Source organism: Myodes glareolus, chromosome 19 (genome assembly GCF_982192425.1).
Source record: "Myodes glareolus chromosome 19, mMyoGla1.1, whole genome shotgun sequence".
NCBI classification, from domain to species: domain Eukaryota; kingdom Metazoa; phylum Chordata; class Mammalia; order Rodentia; family Cricetidae; genus Myodes; species Myodes glareolus.
This window is the reverse complement of record NC_142044.1, coordinates 37,732,854-37,747,355: the sequence shown is the minus strand read 5'-3', so window position 1 is coordinate 37,747,355 and position 14,502 is coordinate 37,732,854. Positions and strand designations below refer to the sequence as shown.

The 14,502-nt window shown below is 46.2% G+C and overlaps 1 protein-coding gene across 2 annotated transcripts; it reads right to left on the bottom strand.

Annotated features, from left to right (window-relative positions):
* Positions 1-4,047: 4,047 nt before the first annotated feature.
* Znf707 (zinc finger protein 707) lies at positions 4,048-11,370 on the bottom strand. Of its 2 annotated transcripts, none has more exons than XM_048454478.3 (4): positions 10,142-11,370; positions 7,193-7,349; positions 6,731-6,844; positions 4,048-5,445 (listed from the first exon to the last, which is right to left on the bottom strand). In XM_048454478.3, the coding sequence occupies exons 1-4, from the start codon at positions 10,244-10,246 to the stop codon at positions 4,589-4,591; spliced, it is 1,233 nt and encodes a 410-aa protein (XP_048310435.1). In that variant the 5' UTR covers positions 10,247-11,370; the 3' UTR covers positions 4,048-4,588. The 2 variants fall into 2 exon arrangements, with proteins under 2 accessions (XP_048310435.1, XP_048310436.1); XM_048454479.3 differs by having other exon boundaries at positions 7,193-7,352; positions 10,142-11,361.
* Between the last annotated feature and the right edge of the window lie 3,132 nt (positions 11,371-14,502).

Genomic DNA, 14,502 nt, shown 5'->3' with positions numbered 1-14,502 from the left:
CAAGGGGAGCAGACACCAAGGCAAATAGGTGGCCCAGGTGACCCAGCCTCTCAGAAGGCCTCTGTTGCAGTTTCCTCAGAGTTCTGCATTCAGAGCAGCTCCAAGGCTGTTGGCTGAGAAGGTCCAGCCTCACAGACCATTCAAGGCAGGACTTCAGATAAGCCTTGTGGTTTCCCATTTATCAGACTGGACAATTGTTATGGCAGGCTTTCCCAGGACTTGACCATTATCCCAATTTTCTCAGGTTTCCTAAAGATGCCATCACCCACAAACAACAGGAAGCAGTCTAGAGACTATGATGCCACATTCCCAAGTGGTGGAGTGGGTGATTTTTGGTTGTTCAGTGGGTTATGGATGTTTGTCCTCATTTAGGGTGGGGGTTGATTACAAATTGTTAATGGTCATGGTCAGGGAGAAAGCTAAACAAAACAAATTAGATTCAGGGATCACTTTCTGAAGGGGAAAAGGGATAAACTACAGAAATGATGAGATAGAGTGGATTGTTGAGTCTACTTTTAAACAACCACTACTCTCAAATATTTTACATTGATATAGATTCTTATATATTGATGCAAATTTAAGGCTATTTTGTATATATATATATATATATATATATATATATACATAAACACTACTCTTGTTTAAGGTATTGTACCTATGCAGCTTACTTAAAAATGTGAAGTTTTAGTTCTTGCAAACTATTTAGGACAATAAAGACAGGTTAGTAGTCATCTACAACTTAGTCGTGTTAGCTATGTTTTTAAGATCAGAGATATATTTTAAATAGATAAATGGTCTTCAAAGACCTACAGAATATGGACTCTACTTCAAAGGAGAAATGATAGGTATCAAAGAAACTACATATGGGGTTTGAATTCCTTTGTGGCAAGGTTAGCTCCTGGACAAAGAAATTGCCCTGTCTCAATTGCTAACAGAATTCTGGACAAACTGGACAAACAGAACAAAAAAATAGAACTGCCAAACTTTGCCAAGACAAAGTAGGTAAGTTCTTCAAAATTCCTGCTTCCCAGAAATGCCTATCAGATATTCTAGGCCTGTAGGCTGAAGATGGATGCCTCAATGTTACAGTGACTTGGGTGACTGCCCAGGCAGAGACAGCTGTCTCTGTCATCTCTATAGCTTTGGAAGTTGTTTGCTCTGCACTTCTTGTTTACTCAGATGATATTTTATCCCCCAAGTCTCTGATGGAGTTGAGGACTAGATAGTTATAGTTACAGTCTTCCTTGTTAACAAATTCAAAAACTTAAAAAAAAAAGATGTAAGGTATATAAAGTTGTTTATCTAAGGAAATACTTTGAGGTCTAAAAATAATTTTGGGTTGGTAACACATTAAGATAGAAAGTGAATTAGGCACAAAACTTTGGACTCAAGATTGGAAAGATGAGGGGCTGGAGAGATGGCTCAGAGATTAAGAGCATTGCCCGCTCTTCCAAAGGCCCTGAGTTCAATTCCCAGCAACCACATGGTGGCTCACAACCATCTGTAATGAGGTCTGGTGTCCTCTTCTGGTCCACAGACAGAATATTGTATACATAATAAGTAAATAAAAATAAATACAAAAAAAAAGATTGGAAAGATGGGCTGGAGAGATGGCTCAGAGGTTAGGAGAACTGACTGCTGTTCCAGAGGTTCTGAGTTCAACTCCCAGCAACCACATGATGGCTCACACCCATCTATAATGAGATCTGGTGCCCAGAACACTATATATAAAATAAATTAGTTTTTAAAAAAAGATTGAAAAGATAATGGAATATCCTAATTTTGCCAAATGCAAACGGACTAGACATTGTAAATGTAATTTTTTAAAATTATAAACTGATTGGCCTAGTATCTGAGGCTTCTTATTTACTCTTATAACTTATATTAGCCCATAATACTTGTATGTGTTAGCCACGTGGCTTGGTGCCTTTTTTGGTGAGGAGGTCACCTCTTGCTTCCCCTGCGGCTGGGTCACAATTGCAGACTCAAACTTCTTTCTTTCCAGAATTCTTGTTGCCCCACTTCTACTTCCTGCCTGGTCACCCCACCTATATTTCCTGCCTGGCTACTGACCAATCAGCATTTTATTAAAAATAATACAAGTAATAGGATAAAAGACCATTGTCTCACAGCACTCTCCCCCCTTTTTTTAAAACAAGAACTCTGAATCTATTATCCTTTGTTAAGCTTTTCTCCTGACCATTACCCATAACAACTTGTAACCAACATTCTAAACAAAGGAAAATATCCATGTTTTGGGAATGTGGGCGTTGTTTCCCAGGCTACTTCCTGCTGATTGGGGATGCTAATAATCTTATGAGAACCTAAAGAAAATTTAGAATTATGATCAAGTCATGACTGGAGTGTCCTGTGAGGCTTGATCATCTCAGGCAGCAGTCTTGAATCTGTTCTGAATGTAGAACTCAGACAGCTGGGCCATCCACTCCTATCTGAGATTTCTCAGGGGGTCTTCCTTGACCAAACCTGATTTCTTCTAGCCCAGAATAAATCCACAGCCTTTCATTTCCTGTGGTAACTAAAACAAAATCTCTTCTCCAAAGTAACATGCCTTTGACTTAAATTTTGAAGTCAAGGCATTCTCAAAATATAAGTTTGATTAATCCATCAGCAGTAAATGTAATTCTTAACTAATAATTATTCTTATTGATATAGTTTTACTGTGTTAGAGCTAAAACTGTTTAGACAAAAAAGTGGGAGATGTGGAATAATCTTTTGTATAGTGAAGATGTGTCTTTGTTAAAGTGCCTTCAGATTAGTTTAATAAAGAGCTGAATGGTCAGTAGCTAGGCAGGAGGTTTGGCCTGAGAGAGATGCTAGAGGACATGGATAAAAAATAGGAGATGCAAGATGGAAAAGAGTCATGAAGCAAAATGTAGATTAAAATAAATGGATTAATTTAAGCTATAAGAGCTAGTAGGGGGGCTGGACAGATGGCTCAGTGGTTAAGAGCACTGGCTACTCTTCCAGAAGCCCCAGGTTCAATTCCCAGCACCCACATGGCAGCTTACAACTGTCTGTAACTCCAGTTCCAGGGAATCTGACACACTCACAACATAAAACATAAAACATTTACACATAAAGTAAAATCAAATAATTATTTTTAAAAAAAAGAGCTAGTGGGACAAGCTTAAACCACAGGCTGAGCTTTCATAATTGTAAGTCTTGTGTCATTTTATGTGGGCTGGTGGTCCAAAGAAAAATCCATTACAGAGGATGCTGTGTCCCCTGGAACTGGAGCTACTGTAGTAGATTGTCGTGTGGGTGCTGTTATTTGAACCTGGATTCACGGGAAGAGCAGTCAGTGCATTTAATTGCTGAGCTCTCTCTCCAGCCCCCTAGAATTTTTTAAAAGTATAATCTGTTATCAGACCTAGAGATAAAGCTAGAGATAATGTCATTTACAGTGCTGACAAGTCCTTGATCCCTTGAACTCTGCTAAATGCAGAGTTGTGCCTTGAGCTCCACCTGGGAAACTGAAGAACCTGCCTGACTCCATTTTGGGGGCAGGAGCCATTATGCTGTATTTTTAAAAATGGGTTTCTATTTATTGTTGAGAGTTGAATTGCTCACAGAGCCACAGACTGTGATGTGGGGTCTCATTTCTGAAAGGGCCCAGCTTAGCAGCCATCTCAACAGCTCATGATCCTGTGCAGAGAAACAGGACCAGCGAGAAGCATCCAGCTCTCAACCATGTGCTCAGCCGATGCTCCAGCTGCCCCTCACTGCCCGACACTGGGACAGCTCTATGCAGAAAGAGAACCACACCTGAAGCAAGGGCTCTCCTAAGCTCCCACACAACTGTGAGATAAGCCTCTGGTTATACTTTAATAAAACCAAATAAATAGAACCAAAAATCTGGTATCTCTGCTGGAGATACAGTGCCGGGGATATTTTAACAAACTTCTACTACCCATGTGGTCCTGTCCAGTTCGCAGCTGCTTCCCCACACACCCACACACTAGGTTCCCCAGTATGAATCCCGGTTTTTCTGTTGCCCTTTAATAAAGACATTCTATGGCCACTTGCTGAGGTTGAAGAGGTTTTGTTTTGTTGTTAGTTTTTTTTTCTTCATTTATTATGTATTTGTTGTGTGTCTGTATGCATACATGGTCTGCAGGAAGTCAGAGAACAACTTAAGGCATTTGGTTCTCTCCTCCAACCACATGAGTGCCTGGGAAGCAAACTCGGGTTTTGCAGCCTGTGCCTTTACCCACTGGGCCCTCTTGGCAGCTTCAAAAGTAAGTTTTATTTCTGCTCAAGCCTCAAACCTCCCTTCCACCAACAGGAGTCACGGTGAAAGAGCGAGGAGAGAAAGGAATTAAAGTGCACACAGGTAACACTCAGGACAAGGGCAAATTTCTCAGCTGACATGGCCAGAGCTGTTACCGGCTCTGCCTGCATACCGCAGAGATTCCCTTCCCTGTGTCAATTTCCTGGCAGAACTTCCGCAGACTCAGGGAGCTACAAACGGTTCAGTCAAGGACCATATGGCTGCTAGGCTTGAGAACCCCTGCCACAGTTCTTCCAAGGCCCAGGATGGGGAAGGCCCAGCTGCCTCCAGGCGCCTTTATACTTTTCCACGCCTGTGAGTTCTCTGATGCCGCGTGAAAAAGCCCAGGTGGCGGAAGCCCTTCCCACAGTGCTCGCACTCATAGAATCTCTTTGCCAGGTGGACCCTCTGGTGGATACTGAAGCTCTTGGGCCACCTGAAGGCCTTCCCACACTCGTCGCAGGTGTAGGGCTTCTCTCCGCTGTGAATCCGCTGGTGGTGGCTGAGGTTCTCTTTGGTACGAAAGGCCTTCCCACAGCTGTCGCAGTAGAACGGCCTCTCTCCAGTATGGACACGTTTGTGCCGGAGGAGGTTTGACTTCTGCTTGAAGGCCTTCCCGCAGTCACTGCACACATACGGACTGTGTTCAGTGTGGATCTTGCGATGCTGTGTTAGGCGGTCCTTCCAGTTGAAGGCCTGTCCACACACCTCACAGCCAAAGGGCTTCTCACTTGTGTGATTTCTCTGGTGGCGCAGAAGGTTTGACACCCAGCGGAACGTCCGGCCACACTCAAAGCACTTAAAGGACCTGGTTCCAGTGTGTACTGTCTGGTGAGCAGCCAGCCGGCTATAGCAGCTCAGTGCCTTCCCACACGTACCACAGATAAAGGGCTGTCGCTGTCCCTCTGCACCGTTCTTGCATTGCTCTGTGAGGCCTGACTGCTTCCTGCAGGATTTTCCACACATCTGGTTTTGGAAAGCGTCCTGTCCATGCACTTTCTTCCCAGCGGTGGCTCTGGGAAGGTTCACCTTACCCAATGTCAGGACACTCTTCTTCAAGGTAGGCCCTATCTTGGCTCCTGTCTGTGGATGGGCCCTCTCATGAGCCAAAGCCAGATCACGGGGTCTCTTACGATCCATGGACTTTCTGCCTCCTGTGGAAGAATAGACACGTTTACACAGAACTGGTTCAGCGACAAGTCAGCTCACAAAGCAGCTACCCAACCAAAGATGAAGAGAGAGCTATCAAGTGTCAAACAACTCAATCTACTGAGGGAATCAAAACGACATGAATTATGAAGACAATGTGTTCAGTGCATACGGATGAGCTTAAACGAACAAGACTTAAAGTGAACCCCAATGTTCACCTGACCCAGATAGTAGAAGACAGGGCCAGGTGCTCCAGCACAAAAGAAACCATAGCAGGTTTAAACGGCCCCAAACCCACCAAGAGCCCAGCAAGCTTGCCTCAGCTTAAGTAATGGGCCTTATTCCTACCACGGGAGTGGACCTGGGACAGCCATTCAGAGCTAGCTCTCTGAAAATTAGAACCATTCACCTTATGAGCCATATCTTCCTGCAAACAGAGGTCTGAGGCACTCCCCAGCTGAGGGCTCCACATAACCTGGGGCCCTCCCAGTTTATCTCAAGCACACAAAACTACTGTGCTTCACTTTTGGGAGGATGTGAGGTAAAAAATAAAAACCCAGCACAGAGGTATAACTCAAGAACTGCTTCCCACCACTTAACTAAGGCCTTGAGTTCTATGCCTATCAAGGCAAAACAAACAAACAAACAAACAAACAAACAAAAGCCCCTCCATGACGCCCACTGGTCTTAAGGAAAAAGCCAGGTTCTATCCCAGTTTTACAAATAAGCAAACACATGTGAAATAGAGAACCTGCCCCAGTATCACGAACCTGGAACATATCTTCTGCCAAATGGCTATCACAGTCAGATCTCAGCTGCTCCTAAACTGCTCACAGACAGCGCTAGGACTCTGCCCCCCTTTCTCAAACACCTCCACTTCCACAGCAACCTCACGAGGGTCCATTGACGCATGCACACGTCCCTCCCATCAGAGCTTCATGGCAGAAATATGCCATTCATGTACCTCCAAAGTCCCTAATTAAAAGTACTCTGCAGGCGGGAGAGATGGCTCAGAGGGTTAGGGGCACTGGTTATTCTTCCAGAGGTCCTGAGTTCAATTTCCAGCAACTCCATGGCAGCTCACAACCATCTATAATGAGATCTGATGCCCTCTTCTGGCATGCAGGCAGACAGAACACTGTATATATAAGTAAATAAATACATTTTAAAAAGGCACTCTGCATCTACTCTCCCACTGTGTCCGTCCAAGGGTAGGAAAAGTAGCCTTACTCAGTGCCAGGAAATATGGGAAGGGTCGACCAACACCAGCCCACCCTCCATCTTGCTTACCTGGGCAGACCCCTTTTCGTGCTTCTAGAAACTCAAGTCTGTCCCAATCTTCAACCCATGGTTCATCCCACTGTTCCAGGTGAGAAATAAGGTCTGGTCTAGGGCCACGGTATCCTTGTCAAAAGTGAGAAATGGTATCTGATTTGTGTAAAAGACAACGTTAAAGCCAGGACTCAGACTAGCTCTGAGAAATATAAGGTGACCCCAGCAGCCCGATCAGCCCTTGTAGATCCCTTGGAGAAGCTGCCTGGAAATAGGAATGAGGCAGAGAGAGAGGCTTACAGGAGGGAGACGGGAATGTGCGTGTATCTGCGCATGAGCACGCACACGCTGAAACAAAGCACAATGTAGTTCTTTGAGGAAAGAAGTCAGGCTACCCCCAGAGATGCCCTTGACCAGACGCGGTCCAGGGGTCTTTATCCAGGACCCACCAGGCTCCAGAAACTAAAATGCAGCCCTTACCCAGTTCGATGAAGTTCCTGAAGTTTTCCAGCATCACGTCCCGGTAAAGGGTCCTCTGGTTAGGGCTGAGACACTCCCATTCCTCCCTGCCGAAGTACACGGCCACATCTCTGAAAGTCACTGGCACCTGGTACACAGATGGCTCCAGGACTGCCTGCTACTGAGAGAGCATGAGTCAGATAGAGCATGCTAACAACCCAGACACCGTGCAGGAAGAAGGGGCAGGGCAGGCAAACAGCTCGGCGATGGTCAATATTCAGAGAATCACCTAGGAGACACAGCCCTGTGGATGTGTTTGTGAGGGTGTTCCCACACAAGTCTAACCAACCCTGAATGTGTGAATGATCATCCCATGGGTGTGGTTCCAGTCTCAGGAAAAGGGAAAGACAGCAGGCTGAACGCCAGCATTATCTCTGCCTCCTGGCCAAGGATGAATCTGTCCGTCTGCAGCTCCTGGTCGGTCCTGCCTCTGCGATGGGCTGTGTCCCTTCAAACTGTGAGCCTAAACAACCTCTTCCTCCCCCGAGCTGCTTCTGTCACAGCAATGAGAAAAGTTACTGACACAGAAAACCTCCTCACTGGGCTGGGCATATAATCCTCCAATTTGTCCCGTACCATTTGAAAATGAAACAGTTATAATGGCACACACTTTAATCCCAGCGCTCAGAAGGCAGAGGCAATTGAATCTTTGAGTTTGAGGCCAGCCTGGTCTACCTTGCGAGTTTCAAGACAGCCAGAGCTACACAGAAAAATCCTGTCTTGAAAAAACAAACAAAAAATAAACAAATAAAAAAGAAAACCAAAAGGAAAGAAAGAAAATGAGCCATCATTAGTCATAGTTGGGGTTTGGCTACAGGCACAGCATGACCTTCCCTTCAGATCAGCCATTGCTACCAAGAAAGAGAGATAATCTTGATTCTGTAGCCAGGACAACAAAACAAGCAAACAGTTCAGTAATAACTAAGTGTGCTGCAGTGATTACGAGAGCATTAAACTCTAGTAGGAGGGGAGGCACCAGCCCAACCTTGCTGGTGATTCCTCTCCTTTCCACTTGATTCAGGGTCCAGTTAGTGAAACGGTGCTACCCACATTCAGGTACTTCTGGTACAACTAATCAGTTAAGAACATCCCTACCACCACCATGTGGTGGATCATGCCTTTAATCCCAGTACTTGGGAGACAGAGGCAGGCAGATCTCTGTGAGTTCAAGTCCAGCCTAGTTTACCAAGCAAGTTTCAGGACAGTCAGGGCTATGCAGGGAAGCCCGGTCTTTAAAAAACCAAGAAGAAAAAAAAGGAAGGAAGGAAGAAAAAGAGTAGAAGAGAAAAAGAAAGAAAGAAGGGAACTACAGAGACTCAATCTCAAAATCAAAGAGTTCAAGGCCAGATGTGCTAGTTTCACATCTGCTGCAAGGCATGTCTAGCTTACAATTTCAAGTTATAGTCCATCGCTATGGGGAAGTCGAGGCAGGAATTCAAGTCACATCAGAGTCAAACGCAGAAGAACGAAAAAATAAAATGTTTAGAATTCAATTGCTTTCTCTAATCTTCCAGAGTCCAGGGCCCCAAACCGGTGTCTGCCCATATCAATTAATCAATCAAGGCACACCTTGAGGCCAGCCTAAATTCAAGGATCCCTTACCGAGGCAGTCTTCCCAAACGATTCTACATTGTGTCAAGTTGAGAAATTAATCATTACACCTACTTTGCCAACACAGCTATGTCAAAGATAGTTCCGGATACTTAAAAAGCAAGCCAAACAAAAACAAAACAAAGTTACAAAATTTAATGGAACCAGCAAAATTTAGATTTTCTGGCTTTAAAAAAGGAGTTAGGAAGAGGAAAAGGCAAGCTAGAGAAAATGTTCCTGAAAGACCCCCGGAGTTGGGAGACTCTCACTCAAGTCTCGGGATAACACGACCTCCCTCTCCCCCCCTCCAGAATTCACGAGAGACCATCCTTGATGTAATCACACTTAGTTTATTGACAAGAACCAGCGCTCTAGGGCCGAGACTCATCATCCTATGCAGGGGTAGAGCAGTTCGACCCGAGTAGCTGGGAGCAGGGTATTTAAGGGAAGAAACCACAACCCAAAGCGGGTAGGGAGGGCGTCATTGGAAGATTCCAAAAATACCAGTGATAATCACAAGGGGGTAACTCCCTGTTTCTCAAGATTGTTCTCAAGATTATAATCTAACTTTGTGGCCAGCCAGTTCCTGGAACAAAGTCACTGAACCGGCTAACCTAGATTTTTGGCTCTACTCTTCCTGCTAGGGGGTCTGGCTTTATCCTGGTCTTTTATTCCCAATTCATCTTTCTGCCAAAGAACGGGTAGTATCCAGAATAACTTCTACAAACTAACGGTAAAAAGAGGAAAACATTGTATAAGGGTAAAAGCCGCACTAATCCGAGCACTCAGGAGACAGAGGCAAAGGAGTCTGGCACTAAAGGCCAGCCAGACTACAAAAGCGAGAGCCGGTCTATAACAGGGAAACTATTTTAACAGACATCACAAAAGTTGTGCCTAGGGGCATTCAATCTTGTGACATCGCGACGTGACTGGTCAGCGACAAACGCGCTGGTCTGCATTCTGTAAACGACCTGCACGGATGCAGGTTGGAACACACCCGCGAGACCCGAAGCTCGGGGAAATTCGGGTCCTGATAGTGACTGCCAACCACACACTCTGGTTGATAAAACGAGAACACTGCCCCTCATCTGAACACCTGAACTGGTGCCACGAGTCTGGCTGGACTTCGAAGCCTGAGCGCAGGGGAGCGTGGTAAATCTACCCGAAAACAGGACTGCAACCCTGGAGGGCAGGAGCCGACAGAGGCCCGAGGGCTGCACGAGCGCCGTGCCAGTGAGCGGAACGAAGCCTGAGTGCGAGTGTCGTGGGGATCCAGGTGGGCGCGAGGCCCGGCACTGTGGGAAGAGGGTCCGTACTCACCGGAGGGTCCTCGCGGTGAGCCCGCCGGGGAGGAGCGCTGCCCCGTCGGAAGGAACACTTGCGTCGAGCCTCCAGAGGAGCAACCGCAGAGCGGTGCGGACGCATCTGAAGGATGCCGGGGTCCGGTCAGCTTCAGCGCAAGCGCAGTGTCGCGGAGCAAAGTTGCAAGCCACCGGACTATCGCCGAGCTCCTGCGGCTTCGGTCCTCAGTTCGGCTGCGCGCCGCCCTGACTTCAACTCACTAGCGGAAATACGCCACCGACAGAAACCGTTTCCGGCACCTCTAGGAGCCGCGACTCAATGGTGCGCTTCTGATAAGCTCACGAGAAAGCCGAACTGTTCACCGAGCAGTCCGCAGAAGGTCCGCCCTCCTGGAGCCCCGCCTGCTGCGGGCGGTCGTGCTTGCTGTGCACCTGGTTGGTGTGCGCCTGTCTCCATCTGAGTGCCCTTGTCCTTCTGGTCCCTCCACCATGGAGGCTGGGCTGGGCTCTGGCACTCCTGAGCCCTCTAGGAGTTTGTTGTTTTTCAAACAAAGTTTTTCTGTGTTAGCCCTGGCTGTGCTGGAACTCGCTCTGTAGATCAGGCTGGCCTCAAACTCAGATCAGCCTGCTTCTGCCTCCCAAGTGCTGGGATTAAAGGCATGCGCCACCACGTCCGACTTCTTTCTTTTTTTATGATGTGTATAATAAAGTATGATCAAGTACAAGTAATAAAACAATTTCCATTTTAGCCTGTTGAGTGTACCAACAGTGTATGAACCTGCAGTTTTGCATGATTGAAAGCACGTTATCATAAAAATCAGAAATGTTCCTGTCCAGGGAACTTTCTTCAGTTCCTCCCCAGCAGCCAGGGGGTCAACAACATTCTTTCTTTGGAATCTGTCCTAGGATCTTCTCTACCCCAGGTTTGCCAGGTTCATTCATGTAGTGGCATGGAGCAGGATTTGTCACCTCATTCTGTTTACTCATCTGTCAGTGGACATTGGGGCCACTGTGGTGCTAGATTTAGATCTAAAGCAAGAGAGTGGGAAGCAGATTAAGTTTCCTTTTTTTGGTTGCGGTCAGCCATTGTTAAAGCTGGTGAGAGAGAGCTGGAAAGATGGCTCAGAGGTTAAGAGCACTGGCTGCTCTTCCAGAGGTCCTGAGTTCAATTCCCAATAACCACGAGGTGGCTCACAACCATCTATGGTGAGATCTGGTGCCCTCTTCTGGTATGTGTGTGCATAACAAATAAATCTAAAAAGAAAAAAAAAGGTAACAGTTCAAGACTGTCAGGTGACTGGCTCATTTCTCTCATGGTGGTCATACAGATCCCCAAGTGGGGGCATCAAGAATTTAGAGAAATAAATTATTTTACTTCTAGTAAATAAACTAGTAGCCAAAGAGGAAGTCTCTGCGGGTGTCAGGGAGACAAGTAAACCTTCTGAAGGGATGGAAATGAAAACATGAAAACTGACCTCATCAACCTGGAGCAAGACTTCCAAAGAGTCTGATGTAGGGAGTTTATTCCCAACAAATTTTAAACACAGTACAATTGCGGGGCGGGGAGGTTTTCTGGCGTAATACAATCTCTAGTGCACAAGAAAGCATAATTACATTGAAACTCAATTCAGGGTAAATGTCATTTCCCCCAACAAGATGGGTTTTAGCCAGGTGGTAGCGGTGTACACTATCCCAGCACTTGGGCTGTACAGAGCTAGTTCCAGGACAGCAGGGGATACACAGAGAAACCATGACCAAAAAAAAAAAAAGTTTTTAAATTTTATTTAGTATGTATGGGTGTTTCTCCTGCATGTACGTCTGTGTACCATGTGCGTGGCTTATGACCAAGGAGCCAGAAAAGGCTGTCAGGAACTCGAGTTACAGATGACTGTGAGTCATTATATGGGTGCTGGAAAATGGACCCCAGGTCTTCTGGCAGAGCAGGCAGTGCAATTAATTTGAACCATCTGAGCTCAGTTTTTTTGTTTTTGTTTTGGAGACAGGGTTTCTCAGTGTAGCCTGGCTGTCCTGGAACTCACTCTGTAGACCAAGCTAGCCTCAAACTCACAGAGATCCAACTGTCTTTGCCTCCTGAGTACTGGGATCAAAGGCGTGCACCACCACTGCCCGGCTTCTGAGCTCAGCTTTAACATGCACACACTCACATGGGAATGAATAAGGATTTTTGAAATATGTTAGTTTTTCATGCTGTGGCGACATATCTGAAGTTGACATGAGGGTTTGTTTGTGCTCAGTTTCAAAGGGTTTATTTAGTCCTTGGAGTTTGCTTCACTGCTGCGGGTCTGTGGGGAGGCAAAACCATAATCATTGACAGCAGGCACTTACTTCAGGGCAGCCAGGTAGCAGAGAGACAGTAAGAATGGGGGAGCAGTGTAACTCCCCAACCCCCCACCGCTGCCACCGCCCGCCCCCCCAGACTGACTTCCCCCTGCCCTAAGACTGACTTTCTCCAACCCTTGGTCCAGTTCAGGAAAGTTATAGGCAGTTGTGAGCTACCAAGTAGGTACTGGTAATCAAACCTGGGTCCTCTGGAAGAGGAGCCAGTGCTCTTAACCACTGAGCATCTCTCCCATACTTTAGAAAGCTGCATTGCAAAAACCCTATACAAAGATCAGGCATGGTGTCACCCACCTTTAATTCCAGCGTTCAGAAGGCAGAGGCAGGTGAAAACTCAGTGGGTTCAAGTCCAGTCTAGGCCACACTGTCAAGTCCGTGCCAGTCAGGGTCGCACAGTGAGACTGTCAAAAAGCAAACAGTAAAACTAAAGCTATACAAGTTGGGCATGGTAGCCCACACCTATAATACACTCAACACCTGTAAGGCTGGCACAGGAATATCAGTCCCGGCCAGCTGAGCTACATAGTAGTACCATCTCAAAACACGAAACAAATCAACATACTAACAAAATAGTATCCGGGATGGACTGAGCATACCAAGTGCTGGCAAGGACAGGGAGCAGTAGGAGCCCTCACATACTGGCAGGAACTCAGGGCGGCACAGCATGAGAGCTGGCAGCAGTTTCTTACAGCGCCAGGAAGGTACTTATTCCCACAGACTGAACGTAAGCATCCTGCTCTGAAATCCAAGTCCCTAAAGTGATGCTACCAAAAGGTGGGGCTTTGGGAAGTGGCTGGATTGTAAGTGACCGGGACTTCTGCCCTTAGAAGAGGCTAGAGAAATCTCCCTAACACCTTTCTGCTGTGCTAGGCTGCAAGGCGCAGGCACCACCCACGAACGCCTCACTAGCCCTTGGGTTCTCCAGACTCCAAATACTTTGCAAAATGCATTCCTACTGTCTATAAGCTACCCAGTTTACAGTATTTTGTTACAGTCACCTAAGACTGAGATATTTATAAAAGTTGTAGTTCCCTGAATACACATGTGCAAATGTATGCTTTTACACAAATGTTCATGGTGGTTTATTCTTGAGAGCCCACGCTGGAAACCCAATTTCCATAAGCAAATGGACCAGTGAGCACATGCTGGCCTAGTCGTCCAATGGGACCCTATTTGGCAAAGAGAACTCCAAATGCAAAGCTCTGTGACAGAGTCTAAACATACTTTGGCCACATGCCAAAGTGACCAAAGTCAGACACAAGGGCACCTGTCTCACCAATCCACGTGTGGGAGGTACTAGGACAAGCAACGCAATTCTACACTCACAGGAAACGGCTACCAGGGTAGGGGTTGGGTTGACTCTGGGAAGAGTAAAAGGGGACTTTTTTGAGGTAAAAGAAATATTACTTTTCTTGACTGTGGTATTGCAAAGGAACTTCCTAAACAGTAGGAAGTCGATACTGTACCGTACTGATTGAAACGGTCTGGTAACGTTTCTCTACTAGCTATGTCACGTGACGGGGAGTTTTCTAAAAAATGAATATCGTGTCCTTGTTAAATTATCTGCCCACCTGAAGTGCCTGGGGTTGCTGGAATTTGCTAAAAACTCAGAATTTCCCCTTTAGGACAAAAATTATCTTCATATTGTCTCAAACTAATTGTTGTGATTGATGGTCTTATCAAAGGAATACAGAGGCAGATATGGCACATTTGTTGGCTGAAATCCACCGTGTATGAACCCTGAGCACAGGGCAGCCTGTGCTCTGCTTGTCTGTGCAGACACCATCCCAAATCTCTGCTCTTAGGCTGGCAGATGTCCACTGACTTCTCTGGACCAGTTAAAACATCAAGTCTGTGCCGGGCAGTGGTGGCGCACGCCTTTAATCCCAGCACTCGGGAGGCAGAGGCAGGTGGATCTCTGTGAGTTCGAGGCTAGCCTGGTCTACAAGAGCTAGTTCCAGGACAGGCTCCAAAGCTACAGAGAAACCCTGTCTCGAAAAACCAAAAATAAAATAAAATAAA

Coding starts and splice junctions, on each gene's coding strand:
- Znf707 (XM_048454478.3), bottom strand. CDS start 10,246: ATGCGTCCGCACCGCTCTGCGGTTGCTCCTCTGGAGGCTCGACGCAAG. Junction 6,845..7,192: donor CAGGAACTTCATCGAACTGG/GTAAGGGCTGCA, acceptor ACTTTTGACAAG/GATACCGTGGCCCTAGACCA. Junction 5,446..6,730: donor ACGAAAAGGGGTCTGCCCAG/GTAAGCAAGATG, acceptor ATTCTTCCACAG/GAGGCAGAAAGTCCATGGAT.